The 19937-nt window shown below is 43.8% G+C and overlaps 1 protein-coding gene across 1 annotated transcript in view; it reads right to left on the reverse strand.

Moving 5' to 3' along the window:
- Positions 1 to 19258, reverse strand: part of LOC124799176 (lachesin-like) — a 930642-nt gene extending 911384 nt beyond the window's left edge. The window contains exons 1-2 of the mRNA XM_047262712.1: positions 19234 to 19258; positions 18527 to 18633 (exon numbers count right to left, since the gene is read on the reverse strand). Of these exons, the coding sequence (XP_047118668.1) occupies positions 18527 to 18633; positions 19234 to 19258 (132 nt within the window). The remainder of the gene's footprint in view (positions 1 to 18526; positions 18634 to 19233) is intronic.
- Positions 19259 to 19937: the final 679 nt, after the last annotated feature.

Consider the following 19937-nt stretch of genomic DNA (forward strand, 5'->3'; position numbering starts at 1 on the left):
TTGTATATGCCTACTTCAAGATCCCATTTCTGAACAAACCAAGCACAAAACCACTTTTGTGAAAAGCGTAAGCATACTCCAACAAGGCCTACATAAATAAACCTGCTTCATAAGTGTAATAGGATGATGATTAATCTGGAAGTAACCATTCCCAGTCTTAGCGTTGGAAAACATTTTCTTCGCTGCTATGTGCTCACTAGTAAGATGCGATTTTCAACAACATTAACTATTTTCTGACACTATCACAATATTCTGAATTCAACTAGAAACTTTTCCGCTGCGATTTATGAAATGAAGCCATGACATCATCTTCATGACACAGAATACAATTCGCTCGCAGATCGCAACCGATTTCACATTTCTAAACATTGTTGGTCATCAGTTGCCAGTAACACCATAGGATTGTAACACGAAGACTATACTTTCAAGAGACAATCCTGACACATAGAAATAGGAAAAAGTGTAAAATGGGCATGATTTCCGAAACACATTATTTAGGTGTCAGAGCTCCTTTTCTATATCTCTTTATGGTACATTTATCATGTCAAATACACAATAACAGAGCGTACCAACGTACCGTAAGAAAATCTGTCTCAGAAATGTTCAGAACGTTCTCTTGGTAGTGCCTGATATTTTGTAATTCTTACGCTCACTGCCTGTGTTAAGAGTCCCTCTTCACGGAGTGTAATGTTGAGATATGGCACACGTCACTTAGCCTTACGTAGTATCAACTATCTGATCAATCACTGTAAACTCAGAGAGCATGGAACTGTTTAGTATTGGATATCACAGACTTGGGATCCTGTACGGTGCATTACAAGGGAAAAAAAAAAAAATGTACAACACGATGTACAAATGCTATCATTTCAAACATATACATTATCTGATCAAAAGTTTCCACGTACCTATTCGTGGACATTTGTCGTGTTGTGGAGAAACAAACGCTCTATCATTTGAGAGATGTCCGCACCCGGTAGCTGAGTGGTCAGCGCGACAGACTGCCAATCCAAAGCGCCCGGGTTCGATTCCCGGCTGGGTCGGAGATTTTCTCTGCTCAGGGGCCGGGTGTTGTGTTGTCCTTATCATCATCATTTCATCCCCATCGACGAGCAAGTCGCTGAAGTGGCGTCAAATCGAAAGACTTGCACCAGGCGAGCGGTCTAGCGGACGGGAGGCCCCCGTCACACAAAATTTCATTTCATTTTCATTGGAGAGATACAGAGGTGGGTGTGACTGCCGGGACGTATCGTAGTTCACTGTTACCAGCGCCACGTCATCACAAGGCGCCTGTGCTTAGCATAGAGTATTGCGACATAATATAAGGACGAAATTAAAAGTTACAATAGCATTTCCGAACTTTGTCAGCATATGCTTACGTATATTAATGTAAAAACAGTTAAACATCAGCATCATTTGTTGAATATATTTCACTAAATACATTGTTTTAGTCAAAAAACTAGTGACGCCAGATAATAAAGCTATAAAGCCAAACATTCGTCAGAATGTGTAACTGTACGTCGTAATCAATTGCTACAAGTCTGAACCTGATCGGAGCAATATTTTGGAAAACATCGGCGGTTTTACGAAAAATTGAAGCGCTAAATATTATAATAGAGGTACGAAAATTCGTATGAGGTTCCAGTTTGATATCAAAACATTAGCTATGTGACCCCATTAAGCTCTCTCTAATAGTCTGTAAGTAATTTACTAAAAAGTAAATTTGGAACAAAATCTTCCTTATTTGTAATACACTCATGCTCGTAAATTAAGGATAATGCTTATACATGATGTAACAACACTCTGGTGGGTGGTTTTCGGGGTTAAATCGCCTCAGGGTATGACCATGTGGTGAATCTGACCCGCAGTCGTCGCACTGTGGCGCTGACAGCAGTCCACATACGCGGAGGTGTGTTGGTACATGTCAGAATACATCGCAGCGAGTAAGTGTGCAGACGTTTTCAGACGTACTAATGGTGACTGTGTGTTGAAAATTGCTCAAAGACCACATATTGATGACGTTATGACGGGTAGAACACTAGGATTGGAGGCTGGTCAAACACAGCAGGTCGTAGCACGGGCCACTTGTGTGCCACAAAGTGTGATCTCAAGATTATGGCAACGATTCCAGCAGACAGGAAACGTGTCCGGACGCTATAGTACGGGACGTCCACAGTGTACAACACCACAAGACGACCGATATCAGACCATCAGTGCCCGCAGACGGTCACGGAGTACTGCAGGTAGCCTAGCTCGCGACGTTACTGCAGCCACTGGAAAAGTTATCTCCAGAGACTCAGTCTGTAGACGACTGAACAGACGTCGTTTATTCACCCAGAGACCTGCAAGGTGCAATCCACTGACCCCTCGTCGCAGGAGAGCCCGTAAAGCTTGGTGTCAAGAACACAGTACATGGTCATTGGAACAGTGGTACCAGGTTATGTTCACGGACGAGTCCAGGTATAGTCTGAACAGTGATTCTCAATGATTTTCATCTGGTGTGAAACAGGAACCAGATAACAACCCCTTAATTTCCTTGAAAGGGACCTGCATGGAGGTCGTGGTTTTATGGTGAGGGGTGGGATTATGATTGGTGCATGTACACCAATGCATATCTTTGATAGAGGAACTGTAACAGGTGAGGTGTATCTGGACGTCATTTTGCACCAGTATGTCCGCCTTTTAAGGGGTGCAGTGGGGCCCACCTTCCTCTTGATGGATGATAACGCACGGCCCCACCGAGCTGCCATCGTCGAGGAGTACCTTGAAACAGAAGATATCAGGCGAATGGAGTGGCTTGCCTGCTCTCCAGACCTTAACCCCATCGAGCAAGTCTGGTATGCTCTCGGTCAACGTATCGGTGCACGTCTTCAAACCCATACGACACTTTGCCAGCTCCGATAGGCAGTGGTGCAAGAATGGGAGGCTGTACCACAGCAGCTGCTCGACCAACTGATCCAGAGAATGCCAACCCGTTGTGTGGCCTGTGTACGAGTGCATGGTAATCAGATCCCATATTGATATCGAGGTAAATGCGGAGGGAACAGTGGCGTTTTCTAGCACATATGTTTCGGGACGGTTTTCTCAACTTATCACCAATACCGTGGACTTACAGATCTGTGTCGTGTGTGTTCCCTATGTGCCTATGCTATTAGCGCCAGTTTTGTCTAGTGCCACGTTGTATGGCACCACATTCTGCAATTATCCTTAATTTATAAGCATGAGAATAGATTAAGTATTATTAATATTAATGACAGAAAGTTCTTATTATATCATTTCATTGCATCCAGTAAATAATAAAGATGTAACAAGTTTAAAGACTTTGAAGGAAATAACAATCAATACAGGGACTCTTAAAGAAGTACTTCAGAGGTCATGTTCTACTGTCAGCTTCGTTCTAAAAATTCTAGCTTGCAAAGGTTAAATGCAGTGGAGCTACAATTTTTTTCTGTGATTAGAGCCAACTCAACTCGATTCACATAAAAATTACGAAGACTGTAAATTGATACACAACAGTGTTATAATTTGTGTCCGAGAACGCGGCCATTTAGTTGCTGCTATCATCTAGGCGTAGAGCGGATGACGGCAGATTTTCCGTTCGGCCGTCCGCTGATCCCATATATAAATACCGTCTGAGAGGCAGTGACAGACTCACATCGCACCCAGGTATCAATCGGTTCGCGTCGGTAAAATGCTGGCTTACGCGCTGCCTCGGATAACGTCACAGACAGGCTGCTGCTAAACGCACGTTTTCGGTAGAAATAGGTAGTGAACTCACGACGTGTACGCCCTCCTAGAACGCTTAGATTTCAAGAAGTAACTGTTTGTGTACCGCCCGTAATGTTGACAAAACGGCGTGGAAAGTCATGAGATTGTTTTCCACTTTTGTAGGGAGCAATTAGCTTTGATGACTAGAAGCTAAGGTGAAAGACCATTTTAACTGGAACTTACTGTAGAGGTCGGCTCTGAACTGCTGAAGGAGTTGTTTGTGATAAGGACTCTATTATATTTATTATTATCAGGAATATTACTATGTTTGTGCATGTAAGGTTTTACTGAATATATGAATCAGTTGCCGAGCGGTTGTGGACGCTTTAGTCCGGAACTGCACTGCTCCTACGGTCGCAGGTTCGAATCCGGCCTCGGGCATGGATGTGTGTGATGTCCTTAGGTTAGCTAGGTTTAAGTAGTTCTAAGTCTATGGGAAATGATAACCTCAGATGTTAAGTCCCATAGTGCGTAGATCCAATGTGAACCAGTTCGAACTAAAAGCTTTTGTTTGTAATCACAGTTCCTGATTCCACTGAGTAAATAGCAAGTAAAGGCGTTTCTTTCAGTGAGTACAAGCAGAATGCGGACTTTCAAACCGGAAATTATGGTCGGTATGTTCTCCATCGCTTTCTGGATGACCGAGAAACAGTTTCCAGGCTCTTGTAAAAGATGGCGAAGTTCTCTTATTATCCACCCGCCGTCCCACAGTGTGTCCAACCTTCGCTTTTATGGTGACTTGGACTCTGGTAGGGACATTATCAATGAGATGCCTGAACGTGTAAGGAGGAACCGCAGTCCATTCTTACTCAGGAACCGAAACCTGAGAATGCACTGCTGCTGGACACAGGAGTCCGGAGCGAACTCGACGTCCTAGCTCCCCCCAGAGGTGTTCCATTGGGTTTAGGTCGGAACTCTTGGCAAGCCACTCCATTTCAGGAATGTTGACTGTCAAAAAAACAATTCCTTCACAGATGCTGCCTTTCGACAAGATGCATTGTTATGCTGATAGGAACAATTATCGCCTCCCAACTGTTCCTCTACTGTATGCGTTACACATACACAACGCCGTAAAATATGTTCACATCCTTCCGCATTTATCACTTTCTTAAGTGCAATATGGGGATCACGCCCTAACCAGGTAAATAATCCACACACCTTAACTCGTCTTCCTCATTACTTTACAGTTGGCGCAACAAACGGTGCCAGGGAACATTATCCACATATTAAGAATTATATCCCTTTTTTTTTAATGTTCAGAGGACAATAATGAAACCCAGACACTTCAGAGTAATTATTGCCATTGAATAAAAGCGTCATTTCTGTTTCTCTCATTGCGTGTTCCTTGACGCTACCTTCTGTACTTTAATGCAGAAGTTCTTTCTATTTATGGTCCACATTTTATCGAGCTACGTTACCTGACAGTGACCAATCTTGCGGAAGTTACTTCAATCTTTAAGTTTTGCACACCAGTGTAGCTTACATTAGAAAACACTAAGGTCTACTGACCGACCAATTCTGTTGTTACTGCTGCTCTACTGACAACACAATACCTCTCCTCTTATACTGTCTGCTCCGACTCTCGCGACGCCTAGAGATCAATTCTGCATTACGTAGGGGTGTCCAGATACCTTTGATCAAATAGTGTTTTATCTTATAGTAATGTTTATCACCGGTCGGAGTGGCCCGATCGGTTCTAGGCGCTTCAGTCTGTAACCGTGCGACCGCTACGATCGCAGGTTCGAATCCTGCCTCGGGCATGGATGTGTGTGATGTCCTTAGGTTAGTTAGGTTTAAGTAGTTCTAAGTTGTAGGGGACTGATGACCTCAGATGTTAAGTCCCATAGTGCTCAGAGCCATTTGAACCATTTAATGTTTATCCTTTAGTAGTGTTTCCTGAGAGATTTCCAGACAGAATGTGGCTTCACAGGAGGCTGTCAGAAGTGAATGATCGTCATCTTACTGGGCGTGGGAAGCTTACGTCTGCTACTTGCGACCGTGGAAACAATGAAACGCAGAGGGGTCCGCAACTAGGGGAGCCAATCGTAAATGTAGTTGACTTCGACAATAACGTCATCTGCCAGGCAAATGCAGCAAGTAATGTTGACCACATAACTGCCGATTGTTTCATAACTTTCAGTATCGGTACAATTTAATAAGTGAGCAGGAATTTAAAGGTCGGATACCCCTTTGTGAATAGTGTATACAGCAATGTCTCAATCCTTGTTTTAATGCAAGTGTGTTTTCGAGGCTGTCACGTCATTTCTACGTGTTCAGACTGTAACATTTCACAGTCATAACAGACAGATTGACGTAAAGCGTCTCTCAATTCATTAACAAAGATTTTCTGTCAATATTTCGACTGTAATGGTTGGCGATTGTTTGCTACTGCTTCTTAACCTTTCACTAGAGCACAACATGTGAACTTGCAATGCTCACTGAAAGAATAGTCTAGCTGATCTCTTAGAACACCTGCCTTTTTCGTTGCAATGGAACACGTTCTTCATGCACAATGACGATTTTCTTGTAACACACATCGTCTCATAAACAATAAATTCAGCAAAAGACGAATGGGAAGAGTTGGATCATACTCCTTACCTTCTCACTCTCCGAACCTAAACGCACTAGACTTCTATTTGTGTGACTCTAGGAAACCGCGTTCTATCGAAACCCCACACAATCTACAATGTGGCCGCAGTCTGGAAGACTCAGAAACCATGCGAACACTTAACAGACCGATCACAGCATCAGGAATTCACTATAACAGCGGATGCTGCGCTTGTCAAAACTAGCACAGGACGCTCTGAACTTTTTATGAAAGAAGTAGTTTCGTCAGCTCCTCTGATACGTTCAGTTCCTTTGTGTTTCCCATGATTAGTGTACTATGAGTAGTTGCAGAAAACAGGTTCTAAGACAGAAATAAAGGCATTCCATAGCCACTTCCATACGTTTTCATATTTTATGTGTGAAATATGCATCTTCAACAGGTGGGCGTACCGTTCAGTTGCGCTCTGTTTTTTGGGTGATTTTGACGTGATGCCTCTGTACACAACAAGATATACACTTTACATTAAGCCGCACGCAGTCATGCGGTATACGTGGTTACGTCGACTTGCGTTTTACTGGAAGAAAATGCGACGAGCACACAAATTTCTACCACTGTATTGCCATCAGAGCTCACAATCAGGATACGCTGATGTATGTATGCTCAAGCGCAGATGCTCACGGTCTAACGGAGTGGATGCAAGGGAACTGATCACGAAATTTTTAACGGCGTTTATATACGTTTTTAGAGTTTACCTTTATACTGTTATGATACTGCTGTGGACATTTTGCATGGATGAGTTTGTTGAAGAATATTCTGATGATCAAAGCACATACCTTTTAAAGCACTAAATTAATGCTTTTCATTGTGTATGATTGAGCTACAGTTAGCTTTGACTGTTACATCAGCCATATTTTGTATTTCTTCCAGAAATATCGTACCCAAGATCTAAGTTAAGAAGGGGCAAATCATGTCATGTCTCGTTTGAACGGAATCGCGCTGTTGCTACGGTCACAGGTTCGAATCCTGCCTCGGGCTTGGATGTGTGTGCTGTCCTTAGGTTTGTTAGGTTTAAGTAGTTCTAAGTCTAGGTGGCTGATGACCTCAGATGTTGAGTCCTATAGTGCTCAGAGCCATTTTTGAACCGTCTGAACGACGAAATACTGTAAACGAAACCTGTATACTGTTACTATCTCAATAACCAGTTGAATCGTCCTAGTAGTTATTGACAGGTTGAACGAATACTATGTGGCCACACTGCCTTACATACAAGCCCGAAAACCTGAAACCTTGGTATACTAATGCGTGTTTCCACACACCTCAGTTCAATTCCACTCCTGGCCCACACGAAGGTCCGCACTGCACACTGTCACAGCTCACTGAAGTTACTTTAACAAAGCTGAAAGTTTCCAAAATATAAACATCGCTTTACTGCAGCAGCGGGCTCTAGAGCAGAGGGGATTGCACGATAAATTAAAGTCCTTTTTCGGGATACCCAGTGCCTGCATGAGCTTTTAAGATGGTTTCCGTTAATAGATAAAGAGGAGATGTTACTACGATTCCGAGAAAATTTTTCATGAGCTGTAGATCAATTTACGCATCTACATTTATTTCAAAATGAACTCACTCTTGGAGTTACTGCTGGAGCTCACAGCAACCAGCAAAGGGAATCATCAGCCCACTGACCAAATCCTGAGTATAAACAACAACCAAAAATCAGTCTTTGGTAGGAAAATTGCAAAGAAAAGCATTACGAAAACCTACATCATCAACTGGTCTCTAATATTAGTCCCTAGCAAAAGTATTGGGTGGTATACGAATAGGAAGGAAGGAAAATGGTCGACAACGAGTTAATTACAGAGGAAGCTCGGATTGTTTCAAAGAAGGGGAAGGGAATCGGCCACGCTCTGTCAAAGGAAACCTCTCACCATTTACCTGCTACGACTTAAGAAAATAACATAAAACCTAAATCTGGATGGCCAGACGCAGATACGAACCGCTTTCCTCCAGAATGAGTCCGATGCGCTAGTTACTTCACCTTCTAGATCGTTTGGTGTACAAAAGGAAACAATACAAACGATCTCCCAGCACAGCATTATCGTTAAAAACGTAGACGTTATCCTCGCAAAATATCGTTTGTGAAGGATAATTCACACTCATTTCAATTTGAAAGAGGCAGGTTAGACTAAACAGAGATGTTGATGGGAAAATATTGAATAAATACACACGCCCATGTGACCCCCTAGTTCTAATCAGTTCACAGAATTTAAAAATGCCTATTTGATACAAAATTGCGATCGTTACTAAGTAATACATAAAGATAAACCGCACAAAACCACTGGAATAAAGAAGCCAGTTAGGAAAGACAGATTCTTGAGTTCTCCAATGTATTTCATGCACAAAGCATGATTACATCGCCGCAGGGAAAACCACAAATGAGGTGATCTAGAGTTTGCGTCCGTCTTCCTCGGGCTCCGGAACAGAACTCTGTTATTTAAATGTTTTTTTTTCCATTGCGATCCGTGCTTCCTCTCTGTGATGTCAAAGAATTGGTGAGCCGATAGCCGGCCGCTTGTCGATTCGAAGAGGTCTGGACACCGTGGGATCTATACCTAACACATATATCTTTGGGATGCCGTTTGCCAACAAATTCGTCTGAGGAACAGTTTTATCGCAATAATGAAGCAATGCTGGAAACCACATTTCAGTTTCTGAGATTTCACCTCTCCTGTCTCTAAGTACACTTGCTGCTCCTCAGTACACATAAAATCATGGAACATGTATCATGCTGAAGATTTATGACGTTTTGCCGGCCGCGGTGGTCTAGCGGTTCAGGCGCTCAGTCCGGAGCCGCGCGACTGCTACGGTCGCAGGTTCGACTCCTGCCTCGGGCATGGATGTATGTTATGTCCTTAGGTTAGTTAGGTTTAAGTAGTTCTAAGTTCTAGGGGACTGATGACCAGAGATGTTACGTCCCATAGTGCTCAGAGCCATTTGAACCATTTATGACGTTTTCGAGAACGAAAATATCCTCCATAAAAATCAACATGGATAACGCAAGCAGAGATCCCGCGAAACTCAGCTCCCTCTGTCACTTCATGAGACCAACAGCTCCGTAGAAGACTGCTCTCAGGTTGCTGCCGTGTTCATTGACTTCAGGAAGGCATCTGACACCGTCCCGCACTGCCGTTTAGTGAATAAAACAAGTGCTTATCGAGTATTGAAGCAGATTTGCCACTAGATTCAACGCTTCCTTACAGCTAGAACTCAAAACGCCCTCATTTACGGAACAAAACTGACAGACGTGTCATAAGATCATTACTGTTTACATTATACATAGATGATGTAATACAAGCGTTGGACGCTCTTTAAAGCTGTTTGCATATGGTATGGTTCTCTATAACAAAGTTGCAACCCCAGAAGATAGTAACAATTTGCATAACAACCTTCAGAGAATTGACGAATGACGCAGGCTCTGGCAGCTAAGCCTCAACATAAATGAATGTAACATGTTGTGCATACATAGTAAAAGAAATCCACTACTGTAAAGGTACGGTATTGATGGCGATTGGCTGGAAACAGCATCTACAGTAAAATATTTTGTAGTAACTATCAAGAATGACCTTAAGTGGAATGACCACATAAAACAAACAATGGGGAAGAAGACGCCAGACTCAGATTCATAACAAGGATCTTAAGGAAATGTAACTCATCCACGGAAGAAGTAGCTTACTGGATCTTGTTCGACTGATGCATGAGTCTTGTTCATGTACCATGGATCCCTACTAGGTAGGACTCATAGAAGAGATACAGCAGATACAGTGAAGAGCAGCGCGTGTCGTCACCAAAGCGTTACGGAGATGCGCAACAAACTCCACTGGCAGACATTACAAGAGAAGCGTTGTGCATCACGGAGAGATTTATTTTTGACATTTCGAGACAATAAATTCCGGAAAGAGTCGGGACATGGTACTTCCCCCTTCATACGTCTCGCGTAATGTCCACTAGGGAAAATACGGAGGCTTACCGACAATCATTCACCCCACGAGCTATTCGCTTGTGGAACATGGTTGGAGGGCCTCAGTTAGTAGTACAAAAAGTACGTCCACGGCGAACCGTTAGGTGGCTTGCAGAGTATGATGTAGATGTTCTAGCTTTCTTCAAATTAGTGCACATCCCTGATAAAAACGGATTCGTCTGTCTGCCTGCTAAAGCAGGCATGAGAAGCCAAATTTTTTGTTATTTTGTTGGGAAGAGACAATACGAGTAGCAGAAGGTAATCACTGATGAAATATTAGGCTATATGCAATGACTTAAAAGAGTCGCTGTCAAACAATAGATGTATACGAGCCCCAATAATGTACTTTCACGGCTAACAACTTGCTCTGGTATTTCTGGGAGGTAAATAATATTTCCTGTTGAAAGGTACATCATTAAAAAATCTGGAAATTGGAACGAGAACTAATATGTAAACGGTTGTTATTTCAATACTTCTTGGCCAATGACACGAAATACAAGGTTGGACAGATGATGGTCAGGTCATGGAGAAAGTGTCATCACATCTGTCTCTAAGCTGGTCGTAGGTTGTGTTCCAAAAATGAAAGGCATAGAGACGGAAGTGATGACATTTTCTGCAGGAACTGACTATCATTTTGCAGGACAATGCTCAACCACATACTGTGAAAGCTGTTACTGATTTGTTTGACTGATGGGGCTGCTAAGTGCTATACCACCTACTGCACTCCCCTGACGTAAGCCCTCGTAAGTTTAACTCGATTTCTAAACTGAAGGAAACACTTCACGGCATTCGCTTCATAACTGCTACAAGTTCGTCGGGCAATAGATCGCGCTGCTCGAACTATCAACACAACTGGCACTGCTAAGAGTATCCTACGACTTCCACATCGCTGGCAACGGGCTATACAGAATGATGGTGACTACTTTGAAGGTCAGCAACACTTTGAAACACGTATCTGTTTTGTACGAGCTGTAAATAAATAGTTTCCCCTACTAAAGTTCCAACCCTCGTACTTATGACTGATATGAGAGCCTGCGTAACGTTGTGGGCGCGCCGTGTACGGTGCGCGGGTTGCCTCCCTAGCAGGCGCCGGCGTGTCGCGGTGCCTCGAGTTGTGCGGGCTGCGGGGTGCGGCGGGGCGTATCGGCCATCAATCTGAGTGGCAGTCAGAGGAGAGCGGTGGTTTTTACCGGCGCCGCCCAGTCACGGCTCGTTGGCGCGCTAACCGATCTGATGGCCTGTCGTTCCACCACAGAAAGACGACGAGGGAAAACCTCCAAACGATTCCTGTTCCCTCGCAACGGCTTCTCGCGGCGTTCAGGAATCTGATACAGAACCCCTTAAGTGATAGTACATGCCAGACAAGGCGGATTTAGTGGACCGATAAGGCAACTAAAGAATCTTTAACACAAATCGGTCTGTTTCTCTCACAACTTGTTTAGTGAAATTATTTCAGTCTACGGGTGATGATCGCAGTTTTGTTAAGAGTGTGAAGGTCACATTCGAAGCCCAGCAACATATGAATGCGTCAAAAATGGAACGGAATAGCAAGATCCTTAATATTTTCCATTTCTGAGTGCTTTGATAACGAACTAAAATCAAGCGAATCATCTAAAGATGGAGCTAAACGTAACAAAAGGTTTATAAGTATAAAAATTAATAACTTGTTGTGGATTTTTTTGTAGTTTTAAAAAATTTAAACATGTAGTAATTGCCAGGGGTCCTTACAAAAATTGTTATTGTAGGCTTTCGTATCCCACTGTCATAGCTGTAGTATAAGAAGAAACGAGTATCGAACAAAATGTGTGTGTGAATTCCTAAGAGACGAAACTGCTGAGGTCATCGGTTGCTAGAGTTACACACTACTTAAACCAACTTATGTTAAGAACAACACACACACACCCATGCGCCAGGGAGGACTCTAAACTCTGGCGTGGAGCTCCGCGTAATCCGTGAATGACGCCTCTAACAGCGCGCCCACTCCGCGGGGCGAGAACCTAACACATTTTCTGTACTTGACAGAGTGACTGGCTATGTACAAATTTATTGGATGCATAAAGAGAACAGTAAACTCATCAAGTTTGTATTTGGCATTCTTCTGCAAAGAACTTAGGGTTCATTCTAGACTATCAAGCAGGCTGGACTGTTCACGCAACTGCAGTCAGTAAGAAGGTGCCATTTTTGCCGCTTCCATTACAGAAATATAAAGAAGTATTTCATTTCAAGCTTAAAAAGAAGTTCGTAGAGGCACTGACACTTCCCATACAACACTGTGATGATGATGCTCACCAAACACTGTCGTATGAAAGCTCACACAAGTTAGAACTATCTATCACTGATAGTGTGGGATATATCTGTGACGAACGCTATTTTGACCATCACTACTGCCTACGAAAAACTATCTTGGCTGCATGCCGATAAGCGTAGAAACTGCCACAACCTGTGTTTGCTCCTTATTGTCTTCTCAATCATTGCACTCGCTCCTAGTTATCTTTAACTGTTACTCTACTATCTGAACTGCACGGCAGATCTACTCGTTCTCAACAAAGTAAAATCCTCTCTCTACCAACACATAACACTGCCATCTCTCTTAAACATTTTATGTATCAGGAGCCCGACTTTCGAACAGTCTTTCTCAAAAAATCGGAGAAACGAAATGCATTCCAAACTTCAAAAGACAGTTAATGGCGCCCCTTCTATCACAATAGCCGTCCCTCTCGTACACTAGTGTGCAGCTCACTCTCGTCAATCCCCTTCCCCTAAACTTGAACTTCCCACAATTCGGTACAGTTCTTTATTTAAACCCCGTTCTGTCCTAACTGCCACTGGCGCTGTCATCCTGTCTTCCCCACTTTCTTTCCCTTTCTGCTACTGTAATACTAAATATGTATGCAACTCTGCTAATCTAATCTATATCACACTTAATGCCCAGTACTGTTATCACTGTTGTTATTAGTGACAAATATTATTTTCATTATTACTATGATTGAAAATTATTATTATAATAATAATGGAACAAAACCATTATAACAGATAAAACAACACCACATAACAAACCTGACATCATACTCACCAACAAAAAGAAGAAATTAACACAACTAATCCATATATCCATACCCAATACAACAAATATACAGAAGAAAACAGGAGAAAAAATTGAAAAATACATACAACTGGCTGAGGAAGTCAAGGACATGTGGCATCAGGATAAAGTTGACATTATACCAACTATACTATCAACTACAGGAGTCATACCACACAATATCCACGAATACATCAACGCAATGAAGCTACATCCAAACGTATATATACAACCACAGAAATCTGTAATTTTTGATACATGATCAATTACCCGAAAGTTCCTAAATGCAATGTAACATATACCGTATAGTTAAAAGGAAGTCACGCTTGATCAAGGTCCGCGTCACTTTTAATTTTTAACCAGACATAACATCTGAGAAAGGTTCTCTCATAATAATAATAATTGTTATTATTATAACTCTGAATGTTTTTGTAATATCTTTGGTACACGTTGTTCCTGGTCACATGTAAGAGAGGGCTTTACAACTATAATCTGGTCATGTTAAATAAGCAATAAGTACATAATAAATAAATTGAAATGTTCTATGTGTGCCCCTCTATTCTCACGACACTTGTTCTACCGTTAGTCAAATTCGTTGCATACTTTATGTAGCAACACCATGCAAATGGTTATCACAGCGTCACTGATGCTTTCTCCGAGTTGTTCCACTGTTCTTGGCCATGAAGATACGTAAACAGCGTCCCTAATATACCCTCCAAGGAAAAAGTCACAAGACTTTTGGTGAGGCGTACCAGAGGTCGCATTATGTTCACCTCTACACTCCGTTCAGCGATGTGGAAGTTCATCGTTTAGGCACGACGAATACTTATACTTCGGGGAGGACGTACTCCATCTTATTGAGAGATGAAAATCTCGGAATCTGCAGTCGGTTGTGGGAACAACAACTACTACAACATATCAAAGTAAGAGGTACTTCTCACAGTCTTCTTACAGCAGAAAAACGGCCAAACAGCTCCGTTTGTGACACTTCACAGAAAACATCAACCTGCGCCGAATCTCGTTCATGAGATCCAATTTCATGTGGATTTTCAGTTTCTCACACTCTTACAACGTGGAAGTTAACATTCCCAGACAAATAAAAGGTTGGTTCCTTGCTGAAATCTATCTTGGAGGCGAAATGGGCATCCTCAAGTGCTTCCTGCATTGTGATGCAAAATTGAAGGTGCCGGCCATAATCATACGGTTGGAATTGATGCAGGAGATGCAGACGCTGCGCTTTGAAATGTAACCACCATACCAAAATCTTCCATAAAATTTCTTGCGGTACTCGCAGTTTGTGGCACGTGCAGCCCATTGATTTTTTTTGGACTTTGTGCGAAAATTTCTCTCGCCCTTTTCGCGGTTGCATCTGGTACATTTGATCGACTGATACTTTTCTGTTCATAGAGACAACCAGCGTACCTACATTGTTGATACCAATGCACAGTTCTCTGTTTACACGGTGTATTTTCCCAAAGATCCGTCAAAATGCACACTGCGCTGTTGTAACAGATAAACGTCAAGCAACAACTAAAACTCTCTTCGTGATTTGTCGCCCTTTCGTCAAGTCAGTGCACTCGTTACACCAGTTGCTGGGCAGAATGCAAAATCGGCGATTTTACCGTTCTGCTCAGCATCAATCATATTAGTAGTTGTAATATTGAGAGAAATAGAAATTTGAAAACGAATGGAGCCTTCATAGTAGTCCTCAATCAATATGAGAGTGCCGAAACACGTCATAGGACACGGCGGTAAGTAGAAGAAATAACGAGTTCAAGAAATCAGTAAAGTGTAGTGAAGACAAAAACGATAAAGAGCATTTTCCGGTTCATATATTTATGTTACAGTAGGAAGTCTGCAACAGACAACGGTTGCGACCTGCATCATCACAATACCACATTGCAAAAAAATTATATTTTGAACATATTTGCCTGAAATACTCCGATTTGTTAGAGTATCTTAGAAGACCATATCAAACCCTTTAAAGAGAAAAAGTTATTGTTAGTGGCTCTAAGAGCTCGTAACTAACAGAACAGAGTACATTGTCCTCGACAGCGAGAGTTCAACAGTGGCAAGGGTATCGTCGGAAACAACCCAGGGGAGACCGGTTAAATAAAAGGAAATGCCGTGTGGCCAGGACCTCCCGTCTGGTAGACCGTTCACCTGGTGCAAGTCTTTCGAGTTGACGCCACTTCGACGACTTGTGTGTCGAAGGAAGACTGGTAGGACAGCTATTATTTTCTATATACTCGCATACAAATGATCTAACGGACAGTTTGGGCAGGAACCTGTGGTTGATTGCTGATGATTCTGTAGACCACGGGAAGGAGTCGTCGTTGAGTTACTGTAGGAAGATTTAGACAAAATTGCTAGTCGGTGTAATAAAAGGCTGCTAGCTCTAAGTGTGGAAAAAATGTAAGTTAATGCAGATGAGGAGGAAAAACAAAACTATAGCATTCTAGTACAGCATTAGTAGTGTGCCGATTGAAATAGTCACGTCGGTTAACTGTCTAGGCGTATCGTTGCAAAGTAGTATGAATGGAATGAGCATATAAGGATTGTAGTAGAGAAGGCGACGGCTGACTCCGGTTTATTGGGAGAATTTTGGGAAAGAGTGGTTTATCTGCAAAGGTTACGCCATATAGAACACTAGTGCTACCCATTGTTGACTACTGTTCGGGTGTTTGGGGTCCGCACCAGATCGGGTTACAGAAAGACATCGAAGAAATTCGGACGCGGACTGCTAGATATGTTAAGGGTAGGTTCGAACAACACGAAAGGGTAAGGTAAAGGAACTCAAATGAGAATTACTGTGGAGAGGGTGGCGTTCTTTTCGGAGAGTGCTATGGGCAAAGTTTAGAGAAATGTCATTCGAAGCTGACCTCATGACAATTCTACTGGAGCCGAAATATACACTCCTGGAAATGGAAAAAAGAACACATTGACACCGGTGTGTCAGACCCACCATACTTGCTCCGGACACTGCGAGAGGGCTGTACAAGCAATGATCACACGCACGGCACAGCGGACACACCAGGAACCGCGGTGTTGGCCGTCGAATGGCGCTAGCTGCGCAGCATTTGTGCACCGCCGCCGTCAGTGTCAGCCAGTTTGCCGTGGCATACGGAGCTCCATCGCAGTCTTTAACACTGGTACCATGCCGCGACAGCGTGGACGTGAACCGTATGTGCGGTTGACGGACTTTGAGCGAGGGCGTATAGTGGGCATGCGGGAGGCCGGGTGCACGTACCGCCGAATTGCTCAACACGTGGGGCGTGAGGTTTTTCACAGTACATCGATGTTGTCGCCAGTGGTCGGCGGAAGGTCCACGTGCCCGTCGACCTGGGACCGGACCGCAGCGACGCACGGATGCACGCCAAGACCATAGGATCCTACGCAGTGCCGTAGGGGACCGCACCGCCACTTCCCAGCAAATTAGGGACACTGTTGCTCCTGGGGTATCGGCGAGGACCATTCGCAACCGTCTCCATGAAGCTGTGCTACGGTCCCGCACACCGTTAGGCTGTCTTCCGCTCACGCCCCAACATCGTGCAGCCCGCCTCCAGTGGTGTCGCGACAGGCGTGAATGGAGGGACGAATGGAGACGTGTCGTCTTCAGCGATGAGAGTCGCTTCTGCCTTGGTGCCAATGATGGTCGTATGCGTGTTTGGCGCCGTGCAGGTGAGCGCCACAATCAGGACTGCATACGACCGAGGCACACAGGGCCAACACCCGGCATCATGGTGGGGGAGCGATCTCCTACACTGGCCGTACACCACTGGTGATCGTCGAGGGGACACTGAATAGTGCACGGTACATCCAAACCGTCATCGAACCCATCGTTCTACCATTCCTAGACCGGCAAGGGAACTTGCTGTTCCAACAGGACAATGCACGTCCGCATGTATCCCGTGCCACCCAACGTGCTCTGGAAGGTGTAAGTCAACTACCCTGGCCAGCAAGATCTCCGGATCTGTCCCCCATTGAGCATGTTTGGGACTGGATGAAGCGTCGTCTCACGCAGTCTGCACGTCCAGCACGAACGCTGGTTCAACTGAGGCGCCAGGTGGAAATGGCATGGCAAGCCGTTCCACAGGACTACATCCAGTATCTCTACGATCGTCTCCATGGGAGAATAGCAGCCTGCATTGCTGCGAAAGGTGGATATACACTGTACTAGTGCCGACATTGTGCATGCTCTGTTGCCTGTGTCTATGTGCCTGTGGTTCTGTCAGTGTGATCATGTGATGTATCTGACCCCAGGAATGTGTCAATAAAGTTTCCCCTTCCTGGGACAATGAATTCACGGTGTTCTTATTTCAATTTCCAGGAGTGTATTTCGCGTAAGGACTACGAAGGTCAGGTAGGAGATATTAGGGCTCATACAGAAGGATCTAAACACTCGCTTTTCCTCGCAGGATATGCGAGTATAACAGAAAAGAAAATGACAATTAGTGGTATTGTGCACCCTTCGCCAACCACCGTAGGGTGGCTTGCCAAGTGCGTATGCAGATGTAGATGCTTGGAATTATATTTTAACTCCTAATACCGCAATGATGTTTGGTCAGGAGTTAAATGAGAATAACTAACTTTCATTTTTCAACAAAATTTTTCTCTTCACAAAGTTACGCAGTGGAGATATGTTTGCATGTATTAATTACTAGCTCGTCACTATCTAGAAAACACCACAGCAAAGGTTTCCAATAGGAGGAGCTACAAACGCATTGAGAAATATCTCTTCATAAGAGTAGGTGATTCCAAAGAATTACATCCTTACTGTACACCATCTTTTGTACAAACAATAACGGAATAAGAAATATTCTCATTTCGTAGAAGACAGCACAGCAAAACCTTGTAACTGCGCTATTTATTTTTCACAGCTCACTAACAACAACAGAAGTCTCTCTCGGGAATCACTTGGCAATCATTCAAGAACTTACCGTTCGATACGTCACTATGAGATGCTGAAAATACTGCACCCTATGGTAACAGTAATACTTGCTGTAAGTTACTCGACATTTGATACTTGACAGTTCGGTATCAGTGTAAAGCTAATTGTAATTTAAAACCGTTAGCCGAGATGGCTCTAGAAAAGCAACTATAATTTGGGACTGACCTTGTAGGTGCCGAGGTTCTTGACGGAGCACGCCAGCTTCACGTTTCGGCCCGCCGGCACTGTGATGTTCTCGATCTGCTCTGTGAACTCCGGGTCTTCCGTTGGCGCTGCAACAAAGATAGAGAGATTAGCATCCCGCAGATTTAACGTAAGGCTGACAGACACTTAACGCCACTTACTCTCAGGTGACAAAATTCATGGGGCAGCGATACGCACATATACAGATGGTGGTAGCATCACGTACACGACGTATAGAAGGGCAGTGCATTGACGGAGCTGTCATTTTCACACAGCTGATTCATGCGAAAGGTTTTCCGACGTGATTATGTCCGCAAGATGAAAAATAACAGACCTTCAAGGTGGAGGGGTACATGCAGCTAGATGAATGGGACATTCCAATGCAGAAATCGTTTGACAATTCAGTATTCCGAGATTCACAGTTTCAAGAGTGTGCCGAGTATACCAGATTTCCAGCATTACCTCCAACCACGATCAACTCAGTGACCATCGGTCTTCAGTTAACGACCGAGAGCAGCCGTGTTTGCGTAGAGTTGTCAGTGCTAACAGATAAGCAACAATGCGTGAAATAACCACAGAAATCAAGATAGGACGTACGGCGAACGTATCCATTAGGACAATGAGGCGAAAGTTTGCGTTAATGGGCTACGGCAGAAGACGACAGACGCAAGTGACTTTGCTAACGGCACGACAAGGCCTGCAGCGCTCCTCCATATCGACAAGGGATTGTGCCGGCTAGTCGTGGCTCAATAACGTTGTAGAATGTGTTTACATAGAGCGGACTGGGTCCTCTTGTGCAACTGAGCCGATCATTGACTGGAAGTGGTTATGTTCGGCTACTTGGAGACGATTTGCAGCCATTCATGGTCGTTATGTTCCCAAATAGGTGAAAAGACGCCATGTCACCGGGCTACAATTGTTCCTGACTGGTTTGAGGAACACTCTGGACGATACGAGCGAATGATATGGCGATTGAGATCGCCCGACATGAATCCCATGGCACATATATGGGACGTGATCGAGAGGTCAGTTCGTGAACAAAGTCCGCGACGCACAACACTTTCACAGTTATGGACGAGTTGCTGCAATACGCCGCGACAAAGGATGTCCGACACGATATTAGAAGGTACCTCATGACTTTCGGCACCTCAGTGTATGTAAGACTAGTTTTACATTTTTAATAATATCTCCATATACATGGGTACTCTGTAAATCACATTTAAGTTCCTGGCAGAGGGTTCATCGATCCACCTTCACAATTCTCTGTTATTCCAATCTCGTACAGCGCGCGGAAAAAACGAACACCTATATCTTTCCGTACGAGCTCTGATTTCCCTCATTTTGTCGTGGTGATCGTCTCTCCCTATATAGGTCGGTGTCAACAAAACCTTTT

The sequence above is a fragment of the Schistocerca piceifrons genome, chromosome 5 (assembly GCF_021461385.2).
Source record: "Schistocerca piceifrons isolate TAMUIC-IGC-003096 chromosome 5, iqSchPice1.1, whole genome shotgun sequence".
NCBI lineage: Eukaryota > Metazoa > Arthropoda > Insecta > Orthoptera > Acrididae > Schistocerca > Schistocerca piceifrons.